At 40.4% G+C, this 24858-nt stretch overlaps 1 protein-coding gene across 1 annotated transcript in view; it reads left to right on the forward strand.

Moving 5' to 3' along the window:
- CENPI (centromere protein I) overlaps positions 1-21467 on the forward strand; it is a 54269-nt gene extending 32802 nt beyond the window's left edge. Inside the window, exons 14-21 of the mRNA XM_051967996.1 lie at positions 31-95; positions 5434-5528; positions 8327-8459; positions 9412-9536; positions 10716-10773; positions 10933-11148; positions 16032-16073; positions 17644-21467. Of these exons, the coding sequence (XP_051823956.1) occupies positions 31-95; positions 5434-5528; positions 8327-8459; positions 9412-9536; positions 10716-10773; positions 10933-11148; positions 16032-16073; positions 17644-17805 (896 nt within the window). The 3' untranslated portion in view covers positions 17806-21467. The remainder of the gene's footprint in view (positions 1-30; positions 96-5433; positions 5529-8326; positions 8460-9411; positions 9537-10715; positions 10774-10932; positions 11149-16031; positions 16074-17643) is intronic.
- Positions 21468-24858: the final 3391 nt, after the last annotated feature.

Raw genomic sequence — 24858 nt, forward strand, 5'->3', positions numbered from 1 at the left:
TGACTAACCCTTTGAATGCTTTTTCTTTAGAAATCAAGCCACTTCTCTATAAATCCTTGGCTCCCATCTTCTTTACATCATCCCGTTATCATAAGGTAAAATGATTGACTTTTTGATTTTGTCTTACTGCCAGTCATGTGGGGTTCCAGACTGATTCTACCTTGCAGTGTCGTTGATGCCTCTTTTCAGAGCATTGGGTACACATGTGTGGGGACTTGACTCCTTCCCGTTTTATCTTCTTACTAGCAATACAGAGGAGAGAACAAAGGTGCTGCCTTAGCATTGTATAGGGAATGAGATTCTCTTTGTGTCTGTCACTTTAACTTGGATTTGGGCTTTCCTCAAAAATATTTCAATTGTGTGTTTCTCTGGAATTCTGGTCTAATCCACATGGTATCTCCTTTATTCTTTATCTGACTCCCTTTGTGTTTCTTCCGATTGCCTCGGTTTCCCCATTGCATTCTTTGTCTTCTTAGGGCTCATTCCTTTTATTTTGTTTATTTACTTAATATCTTTCCCTAGTTACATTCAAAACAAAATTTTTACTTTTGTTTTTTTAAAAATTTTTGAGTTCTAGATTTTCTCCCTTCTCCCCATCCACAATTAAGAATGCACATGTGAAGTTTTGCAAAACATTCCTATAAAAGTCAAGTTGTGAAAGAAAACAGATCTTCCACCCTAAGGAAAATAAAAACCCTCAAGAAAAGTTATATTAAAAAGAGAGAATGCTACAATCTGTATTCAGACACAGTCAGTTCCTTATCTGGATGTGGAGTCTTTCTGAGTCTTTCTGAGTAGTCGTGGATAATTGTACTAATGAAAGTAACAAAGTCATTTAGAGTTGGTCATTCCAGAACATTGCTACTACTTTGTATATGGTACGTTTCACTTTTGAATTTTCCCTAATTGATGGGCACCCCCTCAATTTCTAGTTTTTTTACCCTGAGAGTTGCTATGATTATTTTTGAACATATAGATCATTTTCCTTTTTTTTTCCTCTCCAAAATCTCTTTTGGCATTCGTGTAGAGTAGTAGTGTTGTTAGGTGAAAGGATATGCATGAATTTATAGCCTTTTGGGCACAGATCATCTCTTTTGATCCTTTGTCAATTGGGGCATGGCTCTTATTTTTTTTTTATAAATTTGACTCCGTTCCCTCTGTTTGAGAAACAAGGTCTTATCGGAGAAATTTGCTTCCAAAATTGTTTTACAGTTACTCTTGCTAACTGTATTTTCTTCCATTTATTCTCTCTCTCCTTTCACCCTGTCCCTTCTCAAAAGTGTTTTGATACTGACCAATGTGGAAAGGGTTTTAGAAGCAAGGGAGGTCTTATTGGACATCAGATGATGCACACTGGAGAGAAGCCTTATGAATGTAACCAGTGTGGAAGAAGTTTTATAAAAAAAGGAGCTCTTATTTTACATCAGAGAACCCATACTGGAAAGAAACCTTATGAATGTAACCAATGTGGAAAGGCTTTTAAAAGGAAGGGAAATCTTATTGTTCATCAGCAAACACACACTGGAGAGAAACCTTTTGAATGTAACCAATGTAGAAAGCGTTTTAGAAGCAAGGAAGGTCTTATTGGGCATCAGAGAACCCACACTGGAGAGAAACCTTATGAATGTAATCAATGTGGAAAAGGTTTTAGAAGCAAGGGAGGTCTTGTTGAACATCAGATGATGCACACTGGAGAGAAGCCTTATGAATGTAATCAGTGTGGGAAAAGTTTTATAAAAAAAGGAAGTCTTAGTTTACATCAGAGAATCCACACTGGAGAGAAACCTTATGAATGTAACCAGTGTGGAAAGACTTTTAGAAGCAAGGGAGGTCTTATTGGACATCAGATGATGCATACTGGAGAGAAGCCTTATGAATGTAACCAGTGTGGAAAAAGTTTTATACAAAAAGGAACTCTTATTTTACATCAGAAAATCCACACTGGAGAGAAACCTTATGAATGTAACCAATGTGGATATGCCCGATATGCCCTCTCTTTTGTCAGCCTCCTCCCTTCCCATATCCCATTCCCCTTCTACTTTTCTGTAGGATAAGATATATTTCTTTACCTCTATTGAGTATGTATGTTATTTTCTCTTTGGGGTTTCATTTTTTTTTTAATAATAGCTTTTTATTGTCAAAATACATACAAAGATAATTTTTAACATTCATCCTTGCAAAACCTTGTAGTCCAAATTCTTCTCCCTCCCTTCCCTTCATTCCCCCTGCCCTTGATAGCAAGAAATTCAATATAGGTTAGACATTTGCCACTCTTCTGAACATAGTTCCACATTTATCACACCACACATGAAAAATCAGATCAGAAAGGGGAAAAAATGAGAAAGAAAAAAAAAGCAAGCAAATGACAAAAAAGGTGAAAATGCACTGCTTTATTCAGCATTCGGTCTTCATAATTCTCTCTCTGGATGTGGATGGCATTTTCTATCATAAGTCTATTGGAATTGGCCTGAATCACCTCATTGTTAAAAAGAGCCACGTCCATCAGAGTTGATCATCACATAATTTTGCTGTTGCCAAGTACAGTGATTTCCTGGTCCAGCTCATTTCACTCAGCATCAGTTCATGTAAGTCTCTCCAGGCCTTTCTGAAATCATCCTGCTGATCGTTTCTTATAGAACAATAATATTCCATCACATTCATATACCACAACTAGTTCAGCCATTCCCCAACTTATGGGCATCTACTCAGTTTCCAGTTCCCTGCCACTATAAAAAGGGCTGTTATAAACCTTTTTACCCATGTGGGTCCTTTTTCCTTTTTTATGATCTTTTTGGGATACAGGCCTAATAGAGTGATCCCACTGCTGGATCGAAGGGTCTTTAATGGGCTTCATTCTTAAGATTGTACTTTTTCATATGACCACTTCAATTCTGAATATTCTTCTCAGTGACTTCTTCAGTGACAGTGAAAAACATTCACGTGCCAAATTTTGTAAAACCCTCCTCATGTATAGCACACACAATACTTGGATTTTTGGTACTCCATGTGCCCCAGAACTAAATTCTCTTGGAGATGGTGATAGGAAGGACCAAGGTTAGCTACTTCTGAGTGTGTGCATGCGTGCGTGTGTATGTGTGTGTGTGTGTGTGTGTGTGTGTGTGTTTATCAAATAAAACTGCACAGCCATTAGCAAGCAGTGCTTGAGCACCTTGTCTCTGCTGGGCCTTTTGCTGGGTGCTAGGACCCACAGAGGAAAAGGTCTTCAGCTAATTCAGAATGTTCATGGTAAGTAAGTACACAAGCAGTAAAGAGTGCAGGTGGAAGGAGGGGGGATGTGGCACTTGAATAAAGACTAATAATTAAATCAGAATACCCATTAAAGAATATAATCTTAAGTTAAAAACCTTTATCACCGAGCGTAACAGAGATAAAAAAAATTAACAGAAATAAATGAAAAATTCATTGGTCATTGCCCTCTCATAAGTCTCTTTGAGGTTGGGTCACCTTTAGTTTTTTCTTTTGAAAAACAACCCCTCCCAAGCAGTCCTATCCCCCACCCCTGCACCAATATCCCTGATAACAACTTTAATGAAAATTCATTGGCTCTTACTTTTCTAGGTGTCATTCAACAACATGTGGCAGTACTTTTCCAAAGCAGTTATGATCTGATTGTGTCTGAGAGGGATCTGTGCCATCTCTGTATCCCCTGTCCTGCGTGATGCTATGCTAGCCACATAGATGTAGCATTCACTCATTACATTTATCAGGTAGCCCTTGCCAGGGTTTGCACAATCTTGGAAAGCCCAAGAGCGGCTTCATGCTGTAAAAAAGCATTGGAGAATTCCCGGGGAGGTATGCAAATTGTCTTTATCATCTAATCAATCAAAGGTGAAGTGATTGACACACAGCTACAAACCGAGGTGCTCCTACTCCCAGTTCAGCGTTCTTTGGACAACACTATACTGCTTTCTCGTGAACTCGGAAAGCAGTCATGGAGTGGGAATTTCAGGGTTGGATTTCTACATTATACTTCCAGTCATAGCAATGAAAGAAAAATACATATTTAGACATTTCTAGATTATTAAGTAATCACTTCACATGGGAGTCCATGCTATTTTCTCACCTAAAAAATAAACCTTAGGAGTGAAGTGAAATTGAACAACTCTCACCTACAATTACACCCTTACCATTTCTTTATATCCAGCTTATACTCATGAATGGTTTTGGGAGAGGCAGCTGGCAGAGAGGCTTGGAGTCAGGAAAACCGGGGGTCACACCCTGCCTCTGAAAATTACAAGCTGTGGGACCAATCGTTTAATCTCTCTGACAACTCCCTCAAACCTATTAAGGCAGAGAGAGGTTGTGATCTGCTTTGGAGGAAGAGATTCCCACAATGTCAAAAATGACAACAACAATGCCACCGCTGATCCTTCTTATATCCATCATCCATACACTGGGGAGAAGTGTGCTTCTTAAGAATTGTACCAGGGGCAGCTAGGTGGCGCAGTGGATGGAGGACCAGCCCTGAAGTCAGGAGGACCTGAGTTCAAATCTGACCTCAGACACTTAAGACTTCCTAGCTGTGTGACCCTGGGCAAGTCACTTAACCCCAATTGCCTTAGCAAAAAAAAAAAAAAAAAGAATTGTACCCACTTTATACATTTCCTTTTGCCAGAATCTTACCATCTTCATCTAAAATTGAGGCTGCATTTATCATAAGGACAACCCTGGAGTAGGGATGTGGAATATCTCTGGTTCAGTGGCCAACCCAGCTCTGTGCAGAGAGACTTCTCACCAGGCTTGTTACAGAGTTAGAAATTGTTTAGCCCCAGCAGACTGGTAATACTGACTTGAAATCACTCTACTTCATGGGATGCTCATGGGGACAGCACCTGGTAAACCATAAAGGGCTGTCCAAATGTTCGTGAATAGCTCAGCCCTGTTCCAGGCTCACAAGCATAAGACTGCCTTCAAGGAGCAGAGAAATAATTTGTTCAAGGTGGAAAACAAACAAAAACTAACCCTCTGAAACAAGTGAAGAGAAAGTAAAAGGTGTTCCTGGGGTGGGGTTGCCCATCGCAGTGAGCACAGAAGGCGTGATCAAAATTTGATGTTCCAACAAAGGGAAAGGAGAGTGGACATTATTCATCTGAATAAGGGAGAGCTAAGACCACTGGCTCAGGGTTACAGGGAGACCAGTTTCTGACAGCCAGAGTTCTTGAATGGACAGGATTTTCCTTAGAAGTTTTGAGCATTCCCCCATGACTAGAAAGATTTGAGCAGCGGCTCATAGCCCTTAGTTTGTTCAACGAGCATATTCTCAGGAAGATGTCGTAGGAGGAATTGTTGTCTTGAGAGAGGGGTTGTCCTGGGTGTTCAAATGGTTGATCATTGTGCTTAGTCTGCCCAGGTGAGGTGGCATGGTGGAGCAGAGCATTGTGGGTAACGGGTTCTTTTCTTTTTGTCCTTCAGTGCAGTGTTCTTTATAGCCTGAAAAAACTGATGCAGAATTGGCTGTTATGGCATACTTCAGAGGTCAACAAGAATCCCCGCCACAGCACTTGTCTGTAAGTCTTTCCCAGACCCACCAGAAGGGATGCTGGAGATTGAGGGAGGGAGGTCTGACTATCCCGAGCCAGGATTGGTGCCCAAGGCTTCGAGTTGCTTAGCGATACATTGTAAATATAATGTTTTCTCAACAGTTTCCCATCTTGCCCTACAATCCTTTGGCGTAAGTTACTTTTGTTATTTCCATTACATAAAGAAACAATGCTTCTTTTTAGTCTTAAATGATGTTAAAGTTCTGTGACAAGCAGGTTAAAAGGCTAGGATCACACTGACTTGTCAGCACTGGTTCTTCATTTCAATTGGGTTAGGCCAGTGTGAATAAATTCAGTTCTGGTTATAGAAGACCCTCCAAGCCATTCTGGCTGTTGTTCTGCCTTATTTTGATCATAGCCTCTTTAATTTGCTCACTGAGAATAGCAAGTATTACCTGAGATATGCTTTATTCTCCAGGTAATAGAGATTTTTGAGATTTTGTTACCTGAAATAGGTTTGTCCTTTTAGCCACATTTCTCATTTCATAGTTGGCACAAAGCAGATTCAAAGATTCTTAGTTAAAAGCAGTTGGTGGAGTGATCTCGGCCTGGGGAGGCCACTTAGTTATAAAGATGGCCCGGGCTATTATCTCACATTTTGATTTACTCATTGCACTCCGCATTGCTCCTCTTCTCTACTTTAAGTGGAGACATGAAGAGTTAATAGGTGGGAGTGCCTTTTATAAAGGAATGATATTTAAATACTTAAGTTTCCTTCTAAAATGTTGTCCAAAGTTCCTCTTTATATCTATGATCTTCGTTTTGTTTTGCTTTGAGTCTGAGCAACTCTCAAAATGGAGGAATCAATTTTCTTATTTTCTTTCAGAAAAAAATTTGGAAACTTAAAAAAATTTATCACTGTTTATATACATGCTTTTAAGTATTTTCAAAAAAGGAATTCTTAAAAGCTTTTTAAATCACTAAGTGCAAAATCGGCATCACTTTCCCAGTACTGCCTATTAGTTTTTGGCACGTATATATTGCCAGTTTTGTACACGCTTGTGTCATCTCCATTTTAGAGCTGAGTGAGGCAGCTTGGCATAGTGGATAGAATGCTGGGCTTGGAATTCTCATTATGCCTCTGATATTTACTAGCTAGCTGTAGGCCCTTGGACAGCTCCTTGGGAGTTACCTACTAATTTACAAACAGTTGGGAATCTGAGTTGAAATGAAGAACCAGTGCAAGTCAGTGTGATCCTAGCCTTTTAGCCTGCTTGTCACAGAACTTTAACATCATTTAAGACTAAAAAGAAGCATTGTTTCTTTATGTAATGGAAATAACAAAAGTAACTTACGCCAAAGGATTGTAGGGCAAGATGGGAAACTGTTGAGAAAACATTATATTTACAATGTATCGCTAAGCAACTCGAAGCCTTGGGCACCAATCCTGGCTCGGGATAGTCATATTGGGAGTTTCCCATGCTGAGGAAAACCCAAAGTCTTCTGGGATCCTGTGGACATCCTTCCCATTCCCCACAGAAGGAACGCCACTTATGGACTAATGGCCTTGGAATTAGGATCGTTGAGTTCTCTCTTCTGTCAGGGAGATGGCACTCGAATAGAACTTCCTGGTGGGACCTGGTGGAGCCTCTTGTAGGGCTTTGCCAAAAGTCTTCTATCTGGAGCTCATTTGGGCACTACTTAGCATCTGCACAGACACCTTTGGCACTGTGGTGTTTTGTACAGGCTCACCTTCACTCCACTTTGCCGTGCTGTTTCCATCTTCCACTTTAATCTCAACCAATTTAGTCTAAATGGAAGCTTTGTTTTCAAAACCGAAATTGGTTGGCTTGAGAAGAATGCAGAACATTCTAGTTTCTGATCCTCAGCAGGAAGAGAAAAGCCAAAGACCAGACTAAATCACTTTTGAAGTTCCTGCCACATCCAGGTCAGTTTGAGTGAAGGTCTTGACAGCTTCGTAACTCAGGAAGTGAAGCGAAAAGGTTGAAGTAACCTTCTTGTCGTTGAAATTTGTGTGCTTTGGACTTTCTAAAACATTGACATAGGATGCGTGAGGGTGGGGGGTGATGGTGGCCCGCTGGAGCTGCCTTGGATTTCCTCGATGTCGAGAAGCTTACCAGTGCAACTCGGCATCTTTGAGGATCACTTGGGCTACTGCAGTGAGCTAGGTGACTTGTTCAGGGTCAGACAGGCAGTCTGTATCCAAGGTGGCAGAGACCCGAGCCCAAGCCTTTCCGACTCTGAGATTAATCATCTCCCAATGTATGCTGCCTGCCTCTGTGGCCAAAAGTAATTCTCCATTCATTTGAATCTTTGTTAAATTAAACTGTTCATAGTTTACTTTGTGTCCTCCGGTTCCATTCCTTGTTTTAGTGCATCATAGCATTTACTTATGCTCTCTTTTCCTGTTTCCTGGTTTGGGATCCAGAGCTACTTTCTTGGGTATTTAGTTCCAGCCTCTTATGGCCGTGGTCTGCATGATTGTTGCATGTTGGTGATGAGTGTTTAGCAAGTATTACCAGTGTGCCCAGGGGTACCCAGATCGCAGGTTGAATCAACACAGTCGGTAGCTCGGGATGATGGGAGCTTCTCGTCCCCTCTTTCTTTGTCATCCAGCCTGGGAACTGAGTGTGTCCTAAAGACTTATTGGAAGGTCTTTCATGGAGTGTGCTCCTTATGTTTGCCCTATATAGGAGTACCAAATTCTGGAGTGCCATCAAGAAAGTCCCATTCTATACAGAACGGCTTGGGAGTTAAGAGTTTGGGGAACATCTGTGTGTGAATTGCTTCTTTTCTGATTCTAGGGACATTACCATTATTGCACTGAACTCTGTGTCTGAGCTGATCTACTACGTGGGATGGCTGTCCACGATTGCCCTGCGCTTGGAGGATTACGATAGTTTCTTGTTACACTTTATTTTGGATTTCTTTGAGACAGTAAGCATCCCGTTCCCTGTGACTATTTCTCATCATGTCTGTGTGTTTCGATGGTCTGTTATTTAAGTGTTTCTCTGCAATCGCTTGTCCCGGGTGGTGATGGCTCACACGAACACGATTTAAACCAGTTGAAATTTTTCATGGAATATACTTCTGAAGATTTATTTATTTCGTGGAAATTAAAAGGGAAATAGATATCTTTTCTTGTTACAGGATTGATCCTTAGCAAATATGGGATATATTTGCCAATGGCCATTTTTCCTTATTCAGATTCTAAGTTCTCTTAGTTTTCACTGTTCTTGTTTTAGAGCCTTCCCATCCAATGGCATCTCGTTCCTTGCAGTCTAACATGTCTTCCCCACAGGCAGCATTGACATGTTTCCTGTCTTTTCTGGACTCCGTTTCTTCAGGAGAAGTCATCTTATCTTCGGTCTCATTTGTTTTCTAATGTATCAGACTAGCTAGTTGTTAACATGTACTAGAGTGGATTGTTTACTATGTGTCACTCTTCTGTCATCACTAGCCTCTCAAGTAATTTGTTATTTAGCCTTCTGAGAACAGTTTCTTAGCCTAACTATTGACCAGTCAAACAGAAATTTAGTTTATTAGGTGAGAGAGAAGGTTTATAGATTTCTATTTTGTCTGTGAAGATGGTTGACTTCTGACCTATCGGAACAATTGCTTATAATATTGTAATAAACAGGGGCAGCTAGCTGGCTCAGTGGATAGAGTACTAGCCCTGAATTCAGGAGGACCTGAGTTCAAATCTGGTTTCAGACACTTAACATTTCCTAGCTGTGTGACCCTGGGCAAGTCACTTAATTCCAATTGCCTCAGCAATATACATATATATAATAAACAATGAGTAAACACTATTTTATGCAGATGTTCTTTTTGTTATACTTGATTAACAACTAGAGAGTGATGTCTGATTGTATCTTTGTCCCTAAAGGTATCTGACATGTATCTCAATTACGGTCTTCCATTAGTGGTGATGTTTCCGCCTGGGGTCTTCTATCCAGCACTAATCACCTCAGATACCATCACCCTCAACCATCTCTGTTATATCATGTACAGGTATGCGGCCTTTTCCAAACTCTGAAGGCAATTCCATCTTGATGTATCTGATAATCTAGTCATGATTTCTGTTTGCTTTCTGCTGGGGTCTTTTTAATCAGGGAAAAGAATGACATTCTCTGCGATATGGTTGTCCAGCATGGGATGCTGCTGCCCCTGGTATCTTATAGCATCGGTGCTGGCTTTGGGATGGATAAATGTGCTCTGAAAACCTTGGCAAGTTGTGTATTTTTTTGCTAAGCAGTACTTGAACTTTTTTTAAAAAATATTTTTATTAATATCTTTTTGTTTTTATAGCACCTTTGTTTCTGAATTGTAACTTCTTCCTGGCCTACCTAGTGAACCATCCATTATCACAAATAATCAAAAAGAAAAAGGGAGAAAATACACTTTAGAAACCCATCGCACCCCAACCCACAGTTCTCTATTTCAGCCGAGAACAGAGAACAGTACATTTCCTCAAGTTTGTGAGGATAAGTTTGGACGTTATTGGGGTTTTGCTTGCTTGCTTGCTTTATTTCATTATTTCACGGTATATACTGTTTTCTTAGATCTGATTTAGTTTGCTCAGCATCAGAACTTAGTATTCCCACGCTGTTCTGAATTCTTTGGTTTTTTTTCTTTTCGTGACGGCTCACTACTGTACCATTATCACATGTAATTCTCATCTATCACGTTCTGTTTGGCCATTCCTCAGTCAGTAGGCCTCTACTTTGTTTTCACTTTTTTTGCTACCTCAAAAAAATACTGTTTTGACTATTTGGGGAGAGATGGGGAAGGGAAAGGTCAGCATCATGTAGAGTGGCTTCCTGTTCTTTCATTTAAACTTAAATTTTTCTTTTAAAAAGTCAAATACTAGATAACTCGTTATTTGAAACGGGGAGCTCCATGAGAGTCCCAGTGCCCTCCATCTGATGGCAGTGTTTTTCCTCTCTGTAGCCCCTTCTCTAAGGAAGGCCACACTTTTTCTTCTCCTAATAAAGTAGATAAAGAATGTGTCAGGACCAGCCGTCAGATTGCCTTTGAACTTAAGTTCATGTCTAATCCTCCCGAAGAGTGTAGCACTCTCAGAGCAGGAAGGGAAAAAATGTTAACCAACCGGGTACCAGTGTGCCATTACCAGCATTCATCCATGTTACCATCAGCATTTTGGTTTTCCAATTTTGTTGTTTCTGTTAGGTATCGTGTCAACTTGACTGCTGCCAAGGAAAATGAATTGCTGCGCCAGGAAGAGAAGGTAGATTGGTGCCATCGAATCTCTTATCGTGACTGAGGTGACAAGTGTGACCTTATTAAGTGTCCTAGATGTATGGGGTGACAGAGAGGTGTGGTTGGAAGGGAGGGTGAAAGCTGATTCTCACAACCTGGTTGATGAGTTTTTTCCCTGTCCCCTTAGGAAAGGCTGAAGTTCAACAAAGCATACCAAGAGTTTAATGATTATGTGACCTCCTTGGTGGACTGCCTGTGGACATCCACATCCTTGGACAGAGGCCACTATCTTTACATAGATCCTGAGATCCTAGAAAAAACGAAAATAAAGGATATTAAGAAGAGTTTAAATCTAATTAATCATCCAGCCTTACAGGCCTATTCCGTCTACTTTCTGCTTCAGGTAAAAGCACATCCTGGATTACTTGCTTTGTGGTGTCTTGAAAACATTTTCCCGCTCCTCACTATCTCATAATCTATTGCTTCATCAACAATATCCTTTATTAAAATGGGATGCCTTTTTTAAAATAATTTTTTATTGACAGAACCCATGCCAGGGTAATTTTTTACAGCATTATCCTTTGCACTCACTTCTTTTCCAATTTTTGCTCCCTCCCTCCACCCCCTCCCCCAGATGGCAAGCAGTCCTTTACATGTTGAATAGGTTACAGTATATCCTAGATATAATATATGTGTGCAGGACCGAACAGTTCTCTTGTTGCACAGGGAGAATTGGATTCAGAAGGTAGAAATAACCCGGGAAGAAAAACAAGAATGCAAGCAATTTATATTCATTTCCCAGTGTACAATGGGATACCTTTCAGAGTTTGGGACCCCCACGTCTGTAAGAACCCTCAGAGGTCTAGATTTAGAATATAGAATAATGTGAGGAATTTGTTCCTTTCAAGTATAGCGTGAAACCCATTTTGGAAGTGGCTGCAGAAATGTTTCACTCTTATGTTCGTCTGCCTTGAAATGTCCCCCATCCCACTGTCTTCTTCTCAACTCTGCCTCCATGCAGCTTTCCTTCATCATTCCCGATGATTTTATTCTCCTTTGAACTCCTCTAGTCTAGCTGGTTTGTCTGATATAATATGTGCTGATGCTTATAGCGCTGGTACAATATAGAGCGTACGGTCCTTCAAGGGAAGTCACCAGATTGTAGGTCTCATGCTACAAAGGCCCCACTTCCAAGCAAACCTAGACCCAGAGGCTGAAGTGAGTACTCAGTCTTCCCCTTCTCTTCGATCTCCCCCAGTATTTTTTTGCTTTGGTATTCTCCACAGTTCTTAGTCATTGAAATACACGCAGAATTAAATGTAAAAAAGCCAGGGACTTTCAGGGGTCAGCACGGCAGAGTAGAAGGAGTCCCAGGCCAAGGATTTGAGGGCCCTGTTGCTGATAGCCTGCCCTGGGAAATGAGGGCTTCTCAAGAGTTCAAAGGAACTGAGAGATTTTTTAGCTCAGCCCTCTCACTTAAGAAATGAGACACCAGCCCCAGATTGGAGAGAGCCTCTTTGCAGGATCTCTGCTGTTAATCCTGGTTCTGCTACTTCCCTTGGAATTTTGAGCAAGTCATTTGACTTCTTTGGACCTCAGTTTCCTTCTCAGTAAGTTAGATGACCGACCCCTCCGACCCCTTCTGGTTATGAATCCTGTGATTCTATTGCTTTGCCCAGGTACACCCAACCACTTAGTTAGTGGCCACATTGAGTCTAGAACCCAGATCTCTGAAATACCAGTGCTCTTTCTCCTAAACCATGGTAGCTCTGCCTTCCTCATAGGCCCTTAGGTGAATAAGAGTACTTACATAGTTTTGTATCGTAAGGCCCTTCCATGATTTCTCCAGAACAGTAATGACCTGGCCAATTCTGCCCGCTTTTCCTCTTGGTTCCCTCTAGTTTAGTTCCCGATGTCAGCTGTAAGGCACCATCTAAAGTAGCAGGGCTGCGGTTTGTGCTCAGAAAACACTGACGATAAATGGTATATACCAAGTAACTCATAGATGGCTAAACGCATTGGAAATGAATGAAATGAAATGCCGGTGCATCATAAGGCCTGACGGTTATGAAGAATTCAGAGAAATATGGGCAAACTTGGGTCACGCGATACCAGGTGTAGAAATGCAAATCAAAGAATGACATATACAGTGATGAAAACGGTCACTTGGAAAGCAAACACCACGGTAAAAAGCAGCCCATTCGAGGACTTGTACAGGTCAGTGCTGGTGCCGTACTAGCCAGGCTGAAAGAAGCGAGTCTTTGCTTTCTGTTAACAAAAGGGGAAAGGAACTTACATGTACCTGTCACAATTATACCCCTGGGTTTTACAGAGCTGTAATTGGGAATATATTCGGGGAGAGGGGAAAACATAATTTGAAGATTTAGAAATGATCTGTCAAAATAGATCAATAAAAAAGTACCATTTCGAGTTGTAGGCAAACAAAACTTTTGGTTTGCTTTTTTTTTTTTTTTTTTTTTTTTTTTGGAAAATCAAGTTGAAGTTTACTATGTGTTAGGTGGTTACAGTGGTTAATATTTTTTCCAGCACTAGAGGGCACTATTCTGTAACAAATGGGAAACCTCCTTTTTGCAGTAGTCAACACATGCTTTTGTATGGGCTAAGAAAATATTAGGCCTTAATGCTAATCAGTCTTTTGAGAGAGTTGCCTTTGAATTTCAGTCACCAAGAACTTAGCATCTAAATGTCTTAATTCTAGGGGCGGTATAAAAGGTGTGTGGCTTTATTAATAGGGGCTCTTGTTGATTTAATTTTGGTACTTTTTAATCAGCCTTGAATAATCCCTGGAGATGGACCAAGTTAACTAGCTTTTCTGTACAAGACTTAGTGGAACAGCTTGGTTAATTAATTTTTCAAAGCTTCCAAAAATTAGTCACCTCACCAGCAAGCAGTGGGAGTTGTTCAAATTTGGGAAGGATCTGTGTTTCTGAATACTTTGTTGTTCCAGGCCCTCAATTTAATGATCTACAAACATTTAATAAGCTCTTACTATGTGCCAAGCATTATGCTAGGTGCTAGGGACGCAGCAACAAAAGCGCTAGCAGTCTCTACCTTTAAGATACCGAATGTCGAAGAAGACTTCTGCGCCTCTGTGTGTGGGAGAGAGAAGATGAAGTATGTACCATATAAATACATAATAATTCAGGTGGAAATGGGACATTAGCAGCTGGGATAGAGTAGGGGAGGAAAGGAGAGGGACAGGACCATGAAAGGCCTCATGCTTTAAGCAGGTGGTACTTAAACTGAGCACTAAAGGGAGAGAGTTGAAGAGATGGCCATGAGAATGGAGGGCAGGGCAAAGGCAACAAAGGTTAGGAGATAGAGTGTTATAGGGGACGAAAGAGCAAAGCAGCCCACTTTGCCTAGACTGCTAAAAGCAGAAAGGTGAAGGATGGAAAGTGATTCTAGATAGGTGTCTTGGCAAGTACTTTTACGTGCCAAAACAGAATTTTTCTTTGTGCTGGCAGCTGGGAATTATTGCAAATTGAGTTTCACTGGCTGACATGGTTAGATCTTTGCTTCAGGAACACGATTGACAATCATGTAGACAACGGTTTGAAGAGAGGGCCTGTTGGGGAGGCCAGTTAGGGGACTCTTGTAATAGCTCCAGGTGAGAGATGGGGAAGATCTATGTTAGCAGAGAGAACGAGATACTCAAAAGGACAAGACTTGGCAATTAATGGAGACAAAGAAGTTTAGAAATAGAGCTGGTTTTTGTAAAAATCTAAGGAGTTCTCTTCTGTGACATCCATTTGAAATATTCAAGAGTCATTTGGGGAGGTGGGGCAAGAAATCATGGCACAGACTAGAGCTTGATCTGAGAAACATCTGTGTAGAGATAATAAGCCAGTGGATGCTGATTAGTTGATCAAGAGAGAGCAGGGTCAGGACAGAGCCCTGGGGTCCCCTCACAATTAAGGAATGGGATATAAATGATGAAAAGATACAGGAGGAGAATCTGGAGAGAGTGAAGTCTCCCAAACATTGAGACTATCCAAGAGACAGAGACCCAAGGCAGTCTGTGAGAGAGAGAGAAACAGAGTGGGAATGAGTGCTAGAGTTCAGCTAAAAATGATGAGAGTTGAGAAAAAGCCATTAGATTTGGCAGTTAGTAGTAGGTTATTGATGACCTTGGAGAGAACAGTTTCATGTCAAGTGGTACAAATGGAAAGAAAATTGCAGAGGGTTGAGGAGTAAGGAAAGGAAGTAGGGGCAATATAGACAATTTTTTTTTCTAAGACTTCAGCTCTGAAAGAGAGAAGAGGTATATAGAAATAAAGTAAGAGAAGATGGAAGGGATGAAAAGGTCGAGTAAAGGTGTTTTAAAGATTAAAGAGATGTAGGCTTTTTTGTATGGATCAGAGAATAAACCGGTAACTAGGAAAGATAGAAAATTAAAGAGAGGGAGTTATAATGGCAGCAGGCATGGAAAGGTAATGGGATCGAGTGTGCAGGTCAAAGGGTTGGCCTTGACAACAAGTGCTGCCTTTTCATCAGACTAATGGAGGAGAAAATAGAGGACGATGTTAAGGGGGGAGGAGGGGGATTAAGATGTAGAAAAGTGGCCATTTGTAGTGGACCGGCTTCTTCTCAGTAAAGTTTGGGTGAAGGAGAGCAGGAAGGGATGAGATGAAAGGCTTGAGAAAAGAAGTTGGAAAGGCTGCTTTAGGAATTTCAATAGAAAATCAGTCAGGAAGGAGGAAAAGAATACCCTGGCTGCTGTGATAGAAATCTGTGCTGAACCTAGTTGGGCCGCCTGAGTAACTTCACTGTCCCGGAGCTTTGTCACCAAATACTCATCTGATGCCTGCTCGGCTCCCGCCCGGCTCGTGCCGACCTCTGCGTCCACACAGTCACAATAAGGGTGATAGCGGCCGTTTTTTGTCTAGCATATCTCTCCATCAGCTTGTCTTTAGAATGTGAAAGGGATGTAAAACTACAAAAAGCTGCAGTTAATGTCTGAGTAACTAAAACAAACGATAGCTTGAGAAGCTTCCATTTTCTTTTTTTTTTTTTTTAAATGCTATAGTGATCGCTTTTAGATCTTGTAATGTGGATGTCAAATTGAATTCTCCATTGTAATAAAGGAAAGCATGAGCATAAACCTTTGATAGTGTAGCAGAATTTGAAAATAGATGCTACTTTCATCCCTTTTTCAATTTCTTTATTCTAGATCTTTGGTGGTTTTTAAGTTGTTCAAAATTTGGAGAAGCCTCAATTAATTTTCCTGTGATTTAACTAACAAGACTTGTTTTTTTCTTTAAGGGATGGCCATCAGAAAGTGAATTTTCTTTGAATTTCATTCAGGTAAATACTAAAGGAAATTTTAAATGATAAATAATCATATTAGCTCTTTCAGAGGTCTGTTTTGCTGATTTTTCTAAATGTTTCTGTTGCTTCCTAATTATCCGCCCAGTGTATCTCTCCCTCTCCCTCATCTCTCATACCTTGCTTCTTCACCCACAAGGAGATTGTCTTGTAATAATAAATCGAGTTTAAGTACAGTTAAGCAAAACACCCACACCATGTCTGACACTGTATGGTTTTTCTCAACCGCCTCTAACTCATCGCCTTTCTGCCAACGATCGAAAGGCATGCTTTAGTATCAGTCCATTAAAGGAAAGATTATCCACTCAATTGATTAATTTTAAGAAGTCTTTGAAAAACCTGCTTTTCGTGGCCAGTGCACACACATTTTTTTTTTTTCTCTTTTTCCTGAGACAATTGGGGTTAAATGACTTGCCCGGGGTCACACAGTGTTAAGTGTCTGAGGCCAGATTAGAACTCAGGTCCTCCTGACTTCAGGGCTGGTATTCTTATCTACTGCACTATCTAGTTGCCCCAACTACTTGTCATTCTTTTGGGTACTTTATAGTTTACAAAACTTTTTCCTTGGTAATCCCATAGGGTTTTTGAAGCATTTGTGTATATAAATTGTGCAGCCATGCAGTAGTTTGACTTTTGCTATTGGTGTCTTCCATTTCTCACCTTGCACACCTTTGTGTAAGATTACAGAAACTGCCCAGGTCTCGGTGCTTTATGGTCATCTCCTGCGTGTACAGGTGTCTGCATCTGGATGGGCTGTTTTAGCCCCTAAGTTCTTAGAGATTGGGGAAAATATCTAACACGCATCTCACTCTGCTGTGTTTGGCTGGCCACTTCATAACTTAGTAACTTTGTTCTGGTGAATCCGGCCCATCTGTGACTTGATTTTATTATGCATACATATCTTAAGGACTGGTAAAAATACCTAGCACCAAGTGAGAGAAAAATGGAGAATAATTCATATAATGCCACTGACGTTAAAAAACAAAAAACCTAAGAAAGACTTGAGAACTGCTGTGTGCAGCCAACGCCCCTGACCGGAGAGGAGCAGTGAGGTGGTAGGCCCTGCCATCTCCTGCTGAGAACATAGAGTGAGCCAGACGCTTTGGGACGTGGCTACGAAGGGCATTTGCTTTGCTAGGCTCTGTGGCAGGTTTTTTTCCTTCTAATTGAGTGAGGCAGTGAGAGGGTCACCAAAAAGGAGTCAGGGGGTGGAAGGGAAAGAAAAAGAGACCATTGAATCATTAAAAAATTCCCAGAAGAAAATAGAAGGAAGGGGAATAGACAGCAGAAGCAAAGCTGCCAGCTTGGAAAATAGCACATGAAGTTTAGTCTATATCTGGAAGGCCCCTCTGTGCTCTTCTGATGGGCAGCTACATGTGCAAACCTCATTTCCTCTTCAACTTAGTATCTAAACACGGTCAGCTTATTTGGAATTAGGTTCAGGATATTTTAAAATGATAGTATTCAAAAGTATAAAAGGAAAAAAAATAAAGTTTATACACCTTTAAAAAAAGAGTATTTAGTTACTGTGCTTTTTCTCTGCCTACAGAAAAAGAAATGGAACTGGTATTTGGACTATCTCCTTTTGGAGAATCTGCACGGCCTTCACCTTTTCATGCAGAGCAGCCTCAATGTTGCTGACAATCCCCCAGCAGCCAGCACCCAGCCTGCCGATCAGCTGTCAAACACTAGCATTTCGCAGTCATTTTGAGCTTAGGACAAGTGAAGCTTACCGCATAGCCATCCTTGATGGCAAAACATTGCCACGCCTCAACTCGATTTTCTCTTATGGGATTTCGAACAGATTACCGTGACAAGAATAGGAAAGGAGTGCTTAAGAGAGTCTTCAGTGACCGAGAAAGGATTTGGGATAGATGACTTATTTTTTTTTAATCAAGAGTTTATTTCTTTACTTCCTTAATGAAAATATTTTAATGACTAGTAGGCATTTAATTCTTCCCCTCCCCCCAGTCTCTGTCTCTCTTTCCCTCTGTCTCTGTTCCCATCCCCACCCCCACCCCCACTAATCGCTCCCATTTGCTTCCCTCCAGACTGTGTAGAGTGAGGTTTCTGTTATGTGGTGGATGTTTAAAGATGTTTTTGTGTAATGAATTATGTCTAAGTTGCATTTCTGAAGGAGAGCTTAGTACAGATAATGGGAAGCATCATTGAATCGGCTAACATTGAACACGTAACTCAGCACGGTGAGACATGGCTGAGAATGAGCCCCGTCCCTGATTCAGCACGCTGCTGAATACAAGAGGCAGTGGTGGTGGTGGCGGCAGCTGCCTGGACCCTCCATAGAGCAGGGAGGAGGCCATGTGGATAATCCGATCAAGATTATCTATCAGGAACTTTCTACTTAAAGCTGTCTGACTTCTTAGAAGTCTCAGAGAACCAGCATACTGGGCACAGTGCCAGGATTTAAGTGCAGAGGAAGTTAGACTAACCATTTACTTTTCAGACCGATTCTCTTGAAGGTTTTCCTTTTTTTCACACTGATCTGTTCAAAACAGCTTCAGTATTATACAGAAAGTTCATGTTCATCAGATTTTGCTGAGTAGTGTTCCCCTTTTACTACCATTCAAATCTTAGGGGGAAAACTTGTTGAGTTTGTTTTTGTGCCTTTGTGGGTACATGGTCTCTTGGTATCTTAAAAAAAGGAAACAAAGTTGTCCTAGTCATTTTCAAAGATTGTGTGTTTACATGAGAAGTGTGATAGCCCTATCTCCAATTCAGAATCTTTCTCACTTGTTTTTTTAACTAAACTTTTTAAACTTTTTCAGAGCCCGATGCCTCTCTCCCCAAGATCTCCATGCCAGTCCCTCATTTGTAAGGAGGGATTTGATGATCCCTCAAATGGGAACAACTTCCGATTTGGGCCATACGACATTTATCAGTGGTTGATTTCAGTGCAGATTACTTTCAAGCTTGGCCATTAAAGAAACCTTTCCTTCTCCAAAATGAATACTCGAGGACTTTCCTCCTGAGGGTCAGCGTTGTGCTGACTGGACCATTCTCTGGGCACCGAGTTCTCCACCCACAGTCCCCTTGACCAGAGGCAGATTTGGACAGCTTATGTAAAAGTCTGACGTCTTGATATAATGGACTAGGCTGTGCATGATGAGCCAGATCTGGCCGCTTGAAAATGCTCTTATTGAAAAACTTACTGTCAAAGAAAGCAGACTTCGATTTAGTGACGTGTGTGGAATTGGCTAGACCAAGATTGAGGTAGTGCTTAGTAGAGTGGCGTGTCCCTCACTTCTCACACTAGCAAATAATACAGCAGGAACATCACCAAAAGTGGTCCTCACACCTCAGGACTAGAAGTTGGCTTCTGAATGTTTTCGCTCTACTGCGCCGTGAAGAACAAAAGCTAGACAGTGCAGTTAGATGCCTGCCACCTTTTCAGAGTGCTTGAAGAAATGCTTTTAGAACTGTGCCAAGGGAATAGAGCTCAAAATTTGATGAAATGACAACAACTGACAAGATAAAGAACAATAGAAAGAGGAAGCACTACGTACCATCTCAAAAAAAAATAGCAAAAGGCAAGCTCTGATCTCTGCAAAAAGCCACATTTTGCTTCTATACAGAACAAGAATTTTCTCCCAGCTTAACGATTTCCAAACCTTGACAGGCTTGTGGGCACCATGGCAAAAACAACGTCGCCCTTGGTAAAATGTGGAGATACCCACGTGATAAAGTAATCGTCCAGCGGTGAGAGCGAAGCTGAAGCAGAGGTGTTCAAAGGGCCAGCTAGGGCAGCCCAGAAAGTGGTTGAGGAAAAACAATGAAGATGAAGATAACGGCAAGTAAAACTACTATGTGGTCTATCCACTTAGAGACAGGAGGGGTCACACCACAAGTGGAGCACTTCCTCTTTAAGAGAAGTGTCCAGATGCCTTCATTGTTAACCATAAATTGGATTGTTGATCACACATGGCATTTAGAAGTATTCTCAAAATTATAACCAGATTTTTTTTATAGCTTTTTATATATAAAACATATGCATGGGCAATTTTTCAACATTGACCCTTGCAAAAATTTTGTTTCAACTTTTCCCCTCCTTCCCTCCATCCCCTCCCCTAGATAGCAGGTAGTCCCATACCTGTTGAATATGTATAACCGATTCTTAAGAAAGAATCTGGAAACTGCCTTATTTCCAAACCTTTTTAAAGTGAAAAGATAGCAAGTTTTTACTTTGTGCACTTTGTTTTTTTAGCATAAACAACATTTTATCATATTTGGGAAACTTGTAAAATTGTATAAACTCTTTGGTTCATGGCTAGAAATCCTGGGTATTCATTTTTATAGACTCAATACTCAGATGGATCGGTGATTGCATCATTTGGGGCATGCTCTTGACTGATGCAGGTGGAGGACCATCCAGGGTGATTCTTGTCCATTTCTTCCCCAGACGTGCCACGTGAGAGCTGCCTAGTGTTGGAGGCCTGCCTCCCTTCCTTTTGGCATCGAATGGGTGGGTATCAGTGGAGTTCTCTGTTTTAGCCATCGATTTCATACAGATCTTTAGTTTGTGTAAAACAGATTCCTATGGTGTATGGCTCACTGGGCTGAGAATCAAAAAGACATCTTCCTGAGTTCAAATTCAGCTTCCGAGACTTCCTAGCTGTGTGACCCTGCCTGGACAAGTCACTTAACTCTGCCTCAGTTTCCTCACCATAAAACGAACTAGAGAAGGGAATGGCAAACCACTCCAAGGTCTTTGCCTAGAACGCCCCAAAAGGAATCCCGAAGAGTCAGACGTGACTGAAATCTCTCACCATGCTTAGAGCATGTAAAATGTTACTGTGATGAAGCCACAGGGAACGCTGTCTCTTTGAGGTATGATTTGGACTAGATCGACCCTGAGGGGTTTTCCAGCTGTGACATTCTGTCAGTCTATGATTTTCATGGGCTGCACAATCCAAAGCACACATTATAAAGGGAGATGTTTTGAGAAAGCAATGGGCAATCATTTGGCTTCGAATTGACTTTGCGAATATAATGAAAATTGCATTTCCCTGCTGTTCTTAGGGTTGAAAAGGAGGTCAGCCAGCAGAAATACAGATCTTGAAAGTTTGTGGTAATTTTTCAATTGACATTTCCCATACTGGCCAACCTGAGAGCCATTGCAGCATGGAAAGCTTCAACAGTTTTCTGTGTGGTATTCATTCAAATGTGTATATTTTCGAAAATCATGAGACGTTTTTGTATATTAACCTAATGTGAAAAGTTAATTTTCTAATTTTTTTTTATTTTCTGTGTGTAAAATTGTGTGGGAAGTAGCATGGCGGAGTTTGTTACAAAATTTATATATAAATGTTATATATAAATATAAATACAAATATATAAATTTGTAAACTTAGAGAATTAGTTGGAGATTTTGTACTCAACTCTGATTCAAATGTAGCTTCTGTAAGTAGCAAACTGGATGATGTAGGGCACGTTATTTAATCTCTGTCCTTTGCTTCATGCGCGCATGCGTGTGTGTGTGTGTGTGTGTGTGTGTGTGTGTACATGTATACAATATATTTATGATAATGTATCCTTCCTTCAAAATATTAGGAAACAAATGAAACAGTAGATGAAAAGTCACTGGGGGAAAAAAACAAGTGCTGTTTTTCTTTCCCTTTATAAGTGTTTCCCCCTTGAAATATTAAGTACGTATCTAATAATTGACAAATAGCATTTTGTACTGTTTTAGAAGGCAATGGCTTTTGAAATATTCTGTTTTTAACTTTTGGGTGGAAATTAGGGAGAAAAGAATAGATAGAAGTTGTTCAAGCTTCTGGAATCATCTTCTATAGTTGGAATAGCTTCCTGGGGATTTGTATATCATACAATTCTGAATATATTGAGGTATGAGAAAATCCCTTTGATGATAAGTATAAATTGCCATTTTGTTGAATTGTTTGTGTTTTATATTCTCTACTGGCTACACCTGAGCTTCAATTTGAATGAAACTAGGGATGGATTCTTAGAAAAGTGAGAAGTGTGTCTAAATATTGGGTGCTTCAATACCTGACCTCAAACACTTCTTAGTTGTGGGCAAGTCATACCTTCTGTTAGACTCAGTTTCCTCAGCTGGAACGTGAGGACAATAGCACCTACTTTGAAAGGTTGTGAGAATCAAATGAGATCATATTTGTAAAGCACATAGTACAATACTGGTATATCGGTGCTATTCAAATGCTTTTAGCCCTTCCCCTCCCCTTCTCCTTTTTCTCTAATTTGGTGTTAATTTTTTCTTGAGCCATTTCAGATTCTTTGTAACCCTGTTTTGGGTTTTCTTGGCAAAGATGTTGCAGTGTTTACCACTTCCTTCTCCAGCTCATTTGACAGATGAGGAAACTGAGGCAAGCAGGGTTAAGTGACTTATCTGGGATCACACAGCTAGGAAGTGTCTGAGGCCAGATTTGAACTCATGAAGGTGAGTCTTCCTGATTGCAAGCCCAGAATCCTTTCCACTGCATCGCCTAGTCATCCCTGCTGTTGATTTTACTTTGGCTTTAACTAATGGATTGTCAGACAGTCGACTAATTATTGTAAAAAGCAAAGAAATCACAGTAAAAGGAAATTCACAGATATATCAAAAACACTCCAATAAAGTTTCAACCAATAAGTTAACCTTTATGATAATTGAAAACAGTAAGTTGATTTTGATTTTATTTCTAAGTAAGTCCCTCTAGGTGGCCCAGATAGGTAGAGATAAAGGCCTGGTGTAAGTTTAGGAATCAGTGGTTATTGAATAATCTGTTTAGTAAAAGAGTACTTCCTATGTTGCTGTAGAAATCTGCAAGGGGAGTAACCACGTTTAGGACATTTTGGTGCAAATACATTGCTTAGTGATAATCATGCTGGATAACTGCTGGGATGCCGTGTAAATCCAGAACATTAGACTGTGCAGTTGCAGAAATGTCATTTGCCTCCCACCACCTTCACCTTACCCTCTCCAGGCTGTCTTGGGAAATTAGAAATGTGAAAGCAATATTTTATGCTATAATTGTAGAGCTAGAGAACATTTATGGAAGGTCAGAAATGCTAACCCGCTTTTCTCAGTTGGTAAATATCAAGCTTGAATATTTATCCAAAGGCTTTTAGTGCCACCAAGAAAAGTAGGTACACTGTAAGGAGTTTCTAAATTATAGGTTGGATTAGTAGAGAAAGATTCTAATATCAAATATATGTGTATCGCTGAAGCTGTATGTATCGTATGTAAGCTCAGTGCATTTGCTCTTAAATGGTTTTTCATTCATTTTAGATTTCTGTTTGCTTATTTGCTCTTTGAGTAGTAAAATAAGTGATAAAAGAATAATGATCACCCATTGGGTGACATACAGTGGGTTCAGCAAAAAACAACAACCATCCAAACCACACACCTGCCATAAACTCCCTTTTTTAGAAATGTGCAGATAAAGCTAAACCAGTTTCTGCCTTTTCTTTAGTGATATTGCCTCAATTTTCCACTTTGCTCTATGTGGGCTCTATAATTATAATAATATGATATAATAATCTAGTCCAACCTTTCTAAAAATGATTCATATTTGTCATGTTTTCAATGCAAAGAACATTTAAATGTAACCCTGTATTTTTGCTGGAACAGCAACAGAGCTTATTTTAATTGTTAGGGGTTTTTTTGTGGGGGGGAGGTATTGAAGATTCCACGAGTTCTGTCCATTTCAGAACCTTAAGTCCAAGCACATATTTCTTTTTGTTTTATTTTTGTTTGTTTTTTTTTTACTTTTTTTTTTATCTTGAAAAAAATTTCTTTATAACATTATCCCTTGCATTCACTTCTGTTCCGACTTTTTCCCTCCCTCCCTCCACCCCCTCCCCCAGATGGCAAGCAGTCCTATACATGTTAAATATGTCACAGTATATCCTAGATACAATATATGTGTGTAGAACCGAACAGTTCTCTTGTTGCACAGGGAGAATTGGATTCAGCAGGTAAAAATAACCCGGGAAGAAAAACCAAAATGCAAACAGTTTACATTCATTTCCCAGTGTTCTTTCTTTGGGTGTAGCTGCTTCTGTCCATCATTGATCAATTGGAACTGAGTTAGATCTTCTCTTTGTCGAAGAAATCCACTTCTGTCAGAATACATCCTCATACAGTATCGTTGTTGAAATGTATAATGATCTCCTGGTTCTGCTCAGCATCAGTTCATGTAAGTCTCTCCAAACCTCTATGTGTTCATCCCCAAGCATATATTTCAATAAGAAATCTCATCCCACTCATAAAATGCCCTTGACCTTGAACAATTTAAAGAAAATCAATTTAATATCCAATATTCCTTGTTATTACTTCTAGGATGACAAAGTATCATTTCTTTGCTGAATGCTCCTGGTCCACAAGGAAGGAAGGAAGGATTCAGACACTAAAAGACAGTTTCCCCTTATGTGGAGATGATAAGAGAGGGAGAGAGAAAAACATAAGACTAGGAGTATGCTGCCTCCGTTCCAATCTGCCCAGGGACCACAAGCAGAGCTTTATGTCATACTAAGACCTTAAGAGCTCAGTGCCTGAGAAGATCTAGAAGAGAAGCTCCTCCCAGAAGCTTCTTGGAGAAACTAAATCTAAACTGCTGACATCTCCCCACCCCAAAATGAAATTCAGGAGTGCCAGGGCTAGTTCTTCAAGGCTCCCCTCAGAACCTAGTTCCATTGATCGTTTTTAGCTTTTTGGCTGACTCTTAGTCATTTGTTTATCGTCTTTGGTACCTTGAAGAATTTTATCTTATTGCTATGTTTTGGATAT

This window comes from Antechinus flavipes, chromosome X, assembly GCF_016432865.1.
Source record: "Antechinus flavipes isolate AdamAnt ecotype Samford, QLD, Australia chromosome X, AdamAnt_v2, whole genome shotgun sequence".
NCBI classification, from domain to species: domain Eukaryota; kingdom Metazoa; phylum Chordata; class Mammalia; order Dasyuromorphia; family Dasyuridae; genus Antechinus; species Antechinus flavipes.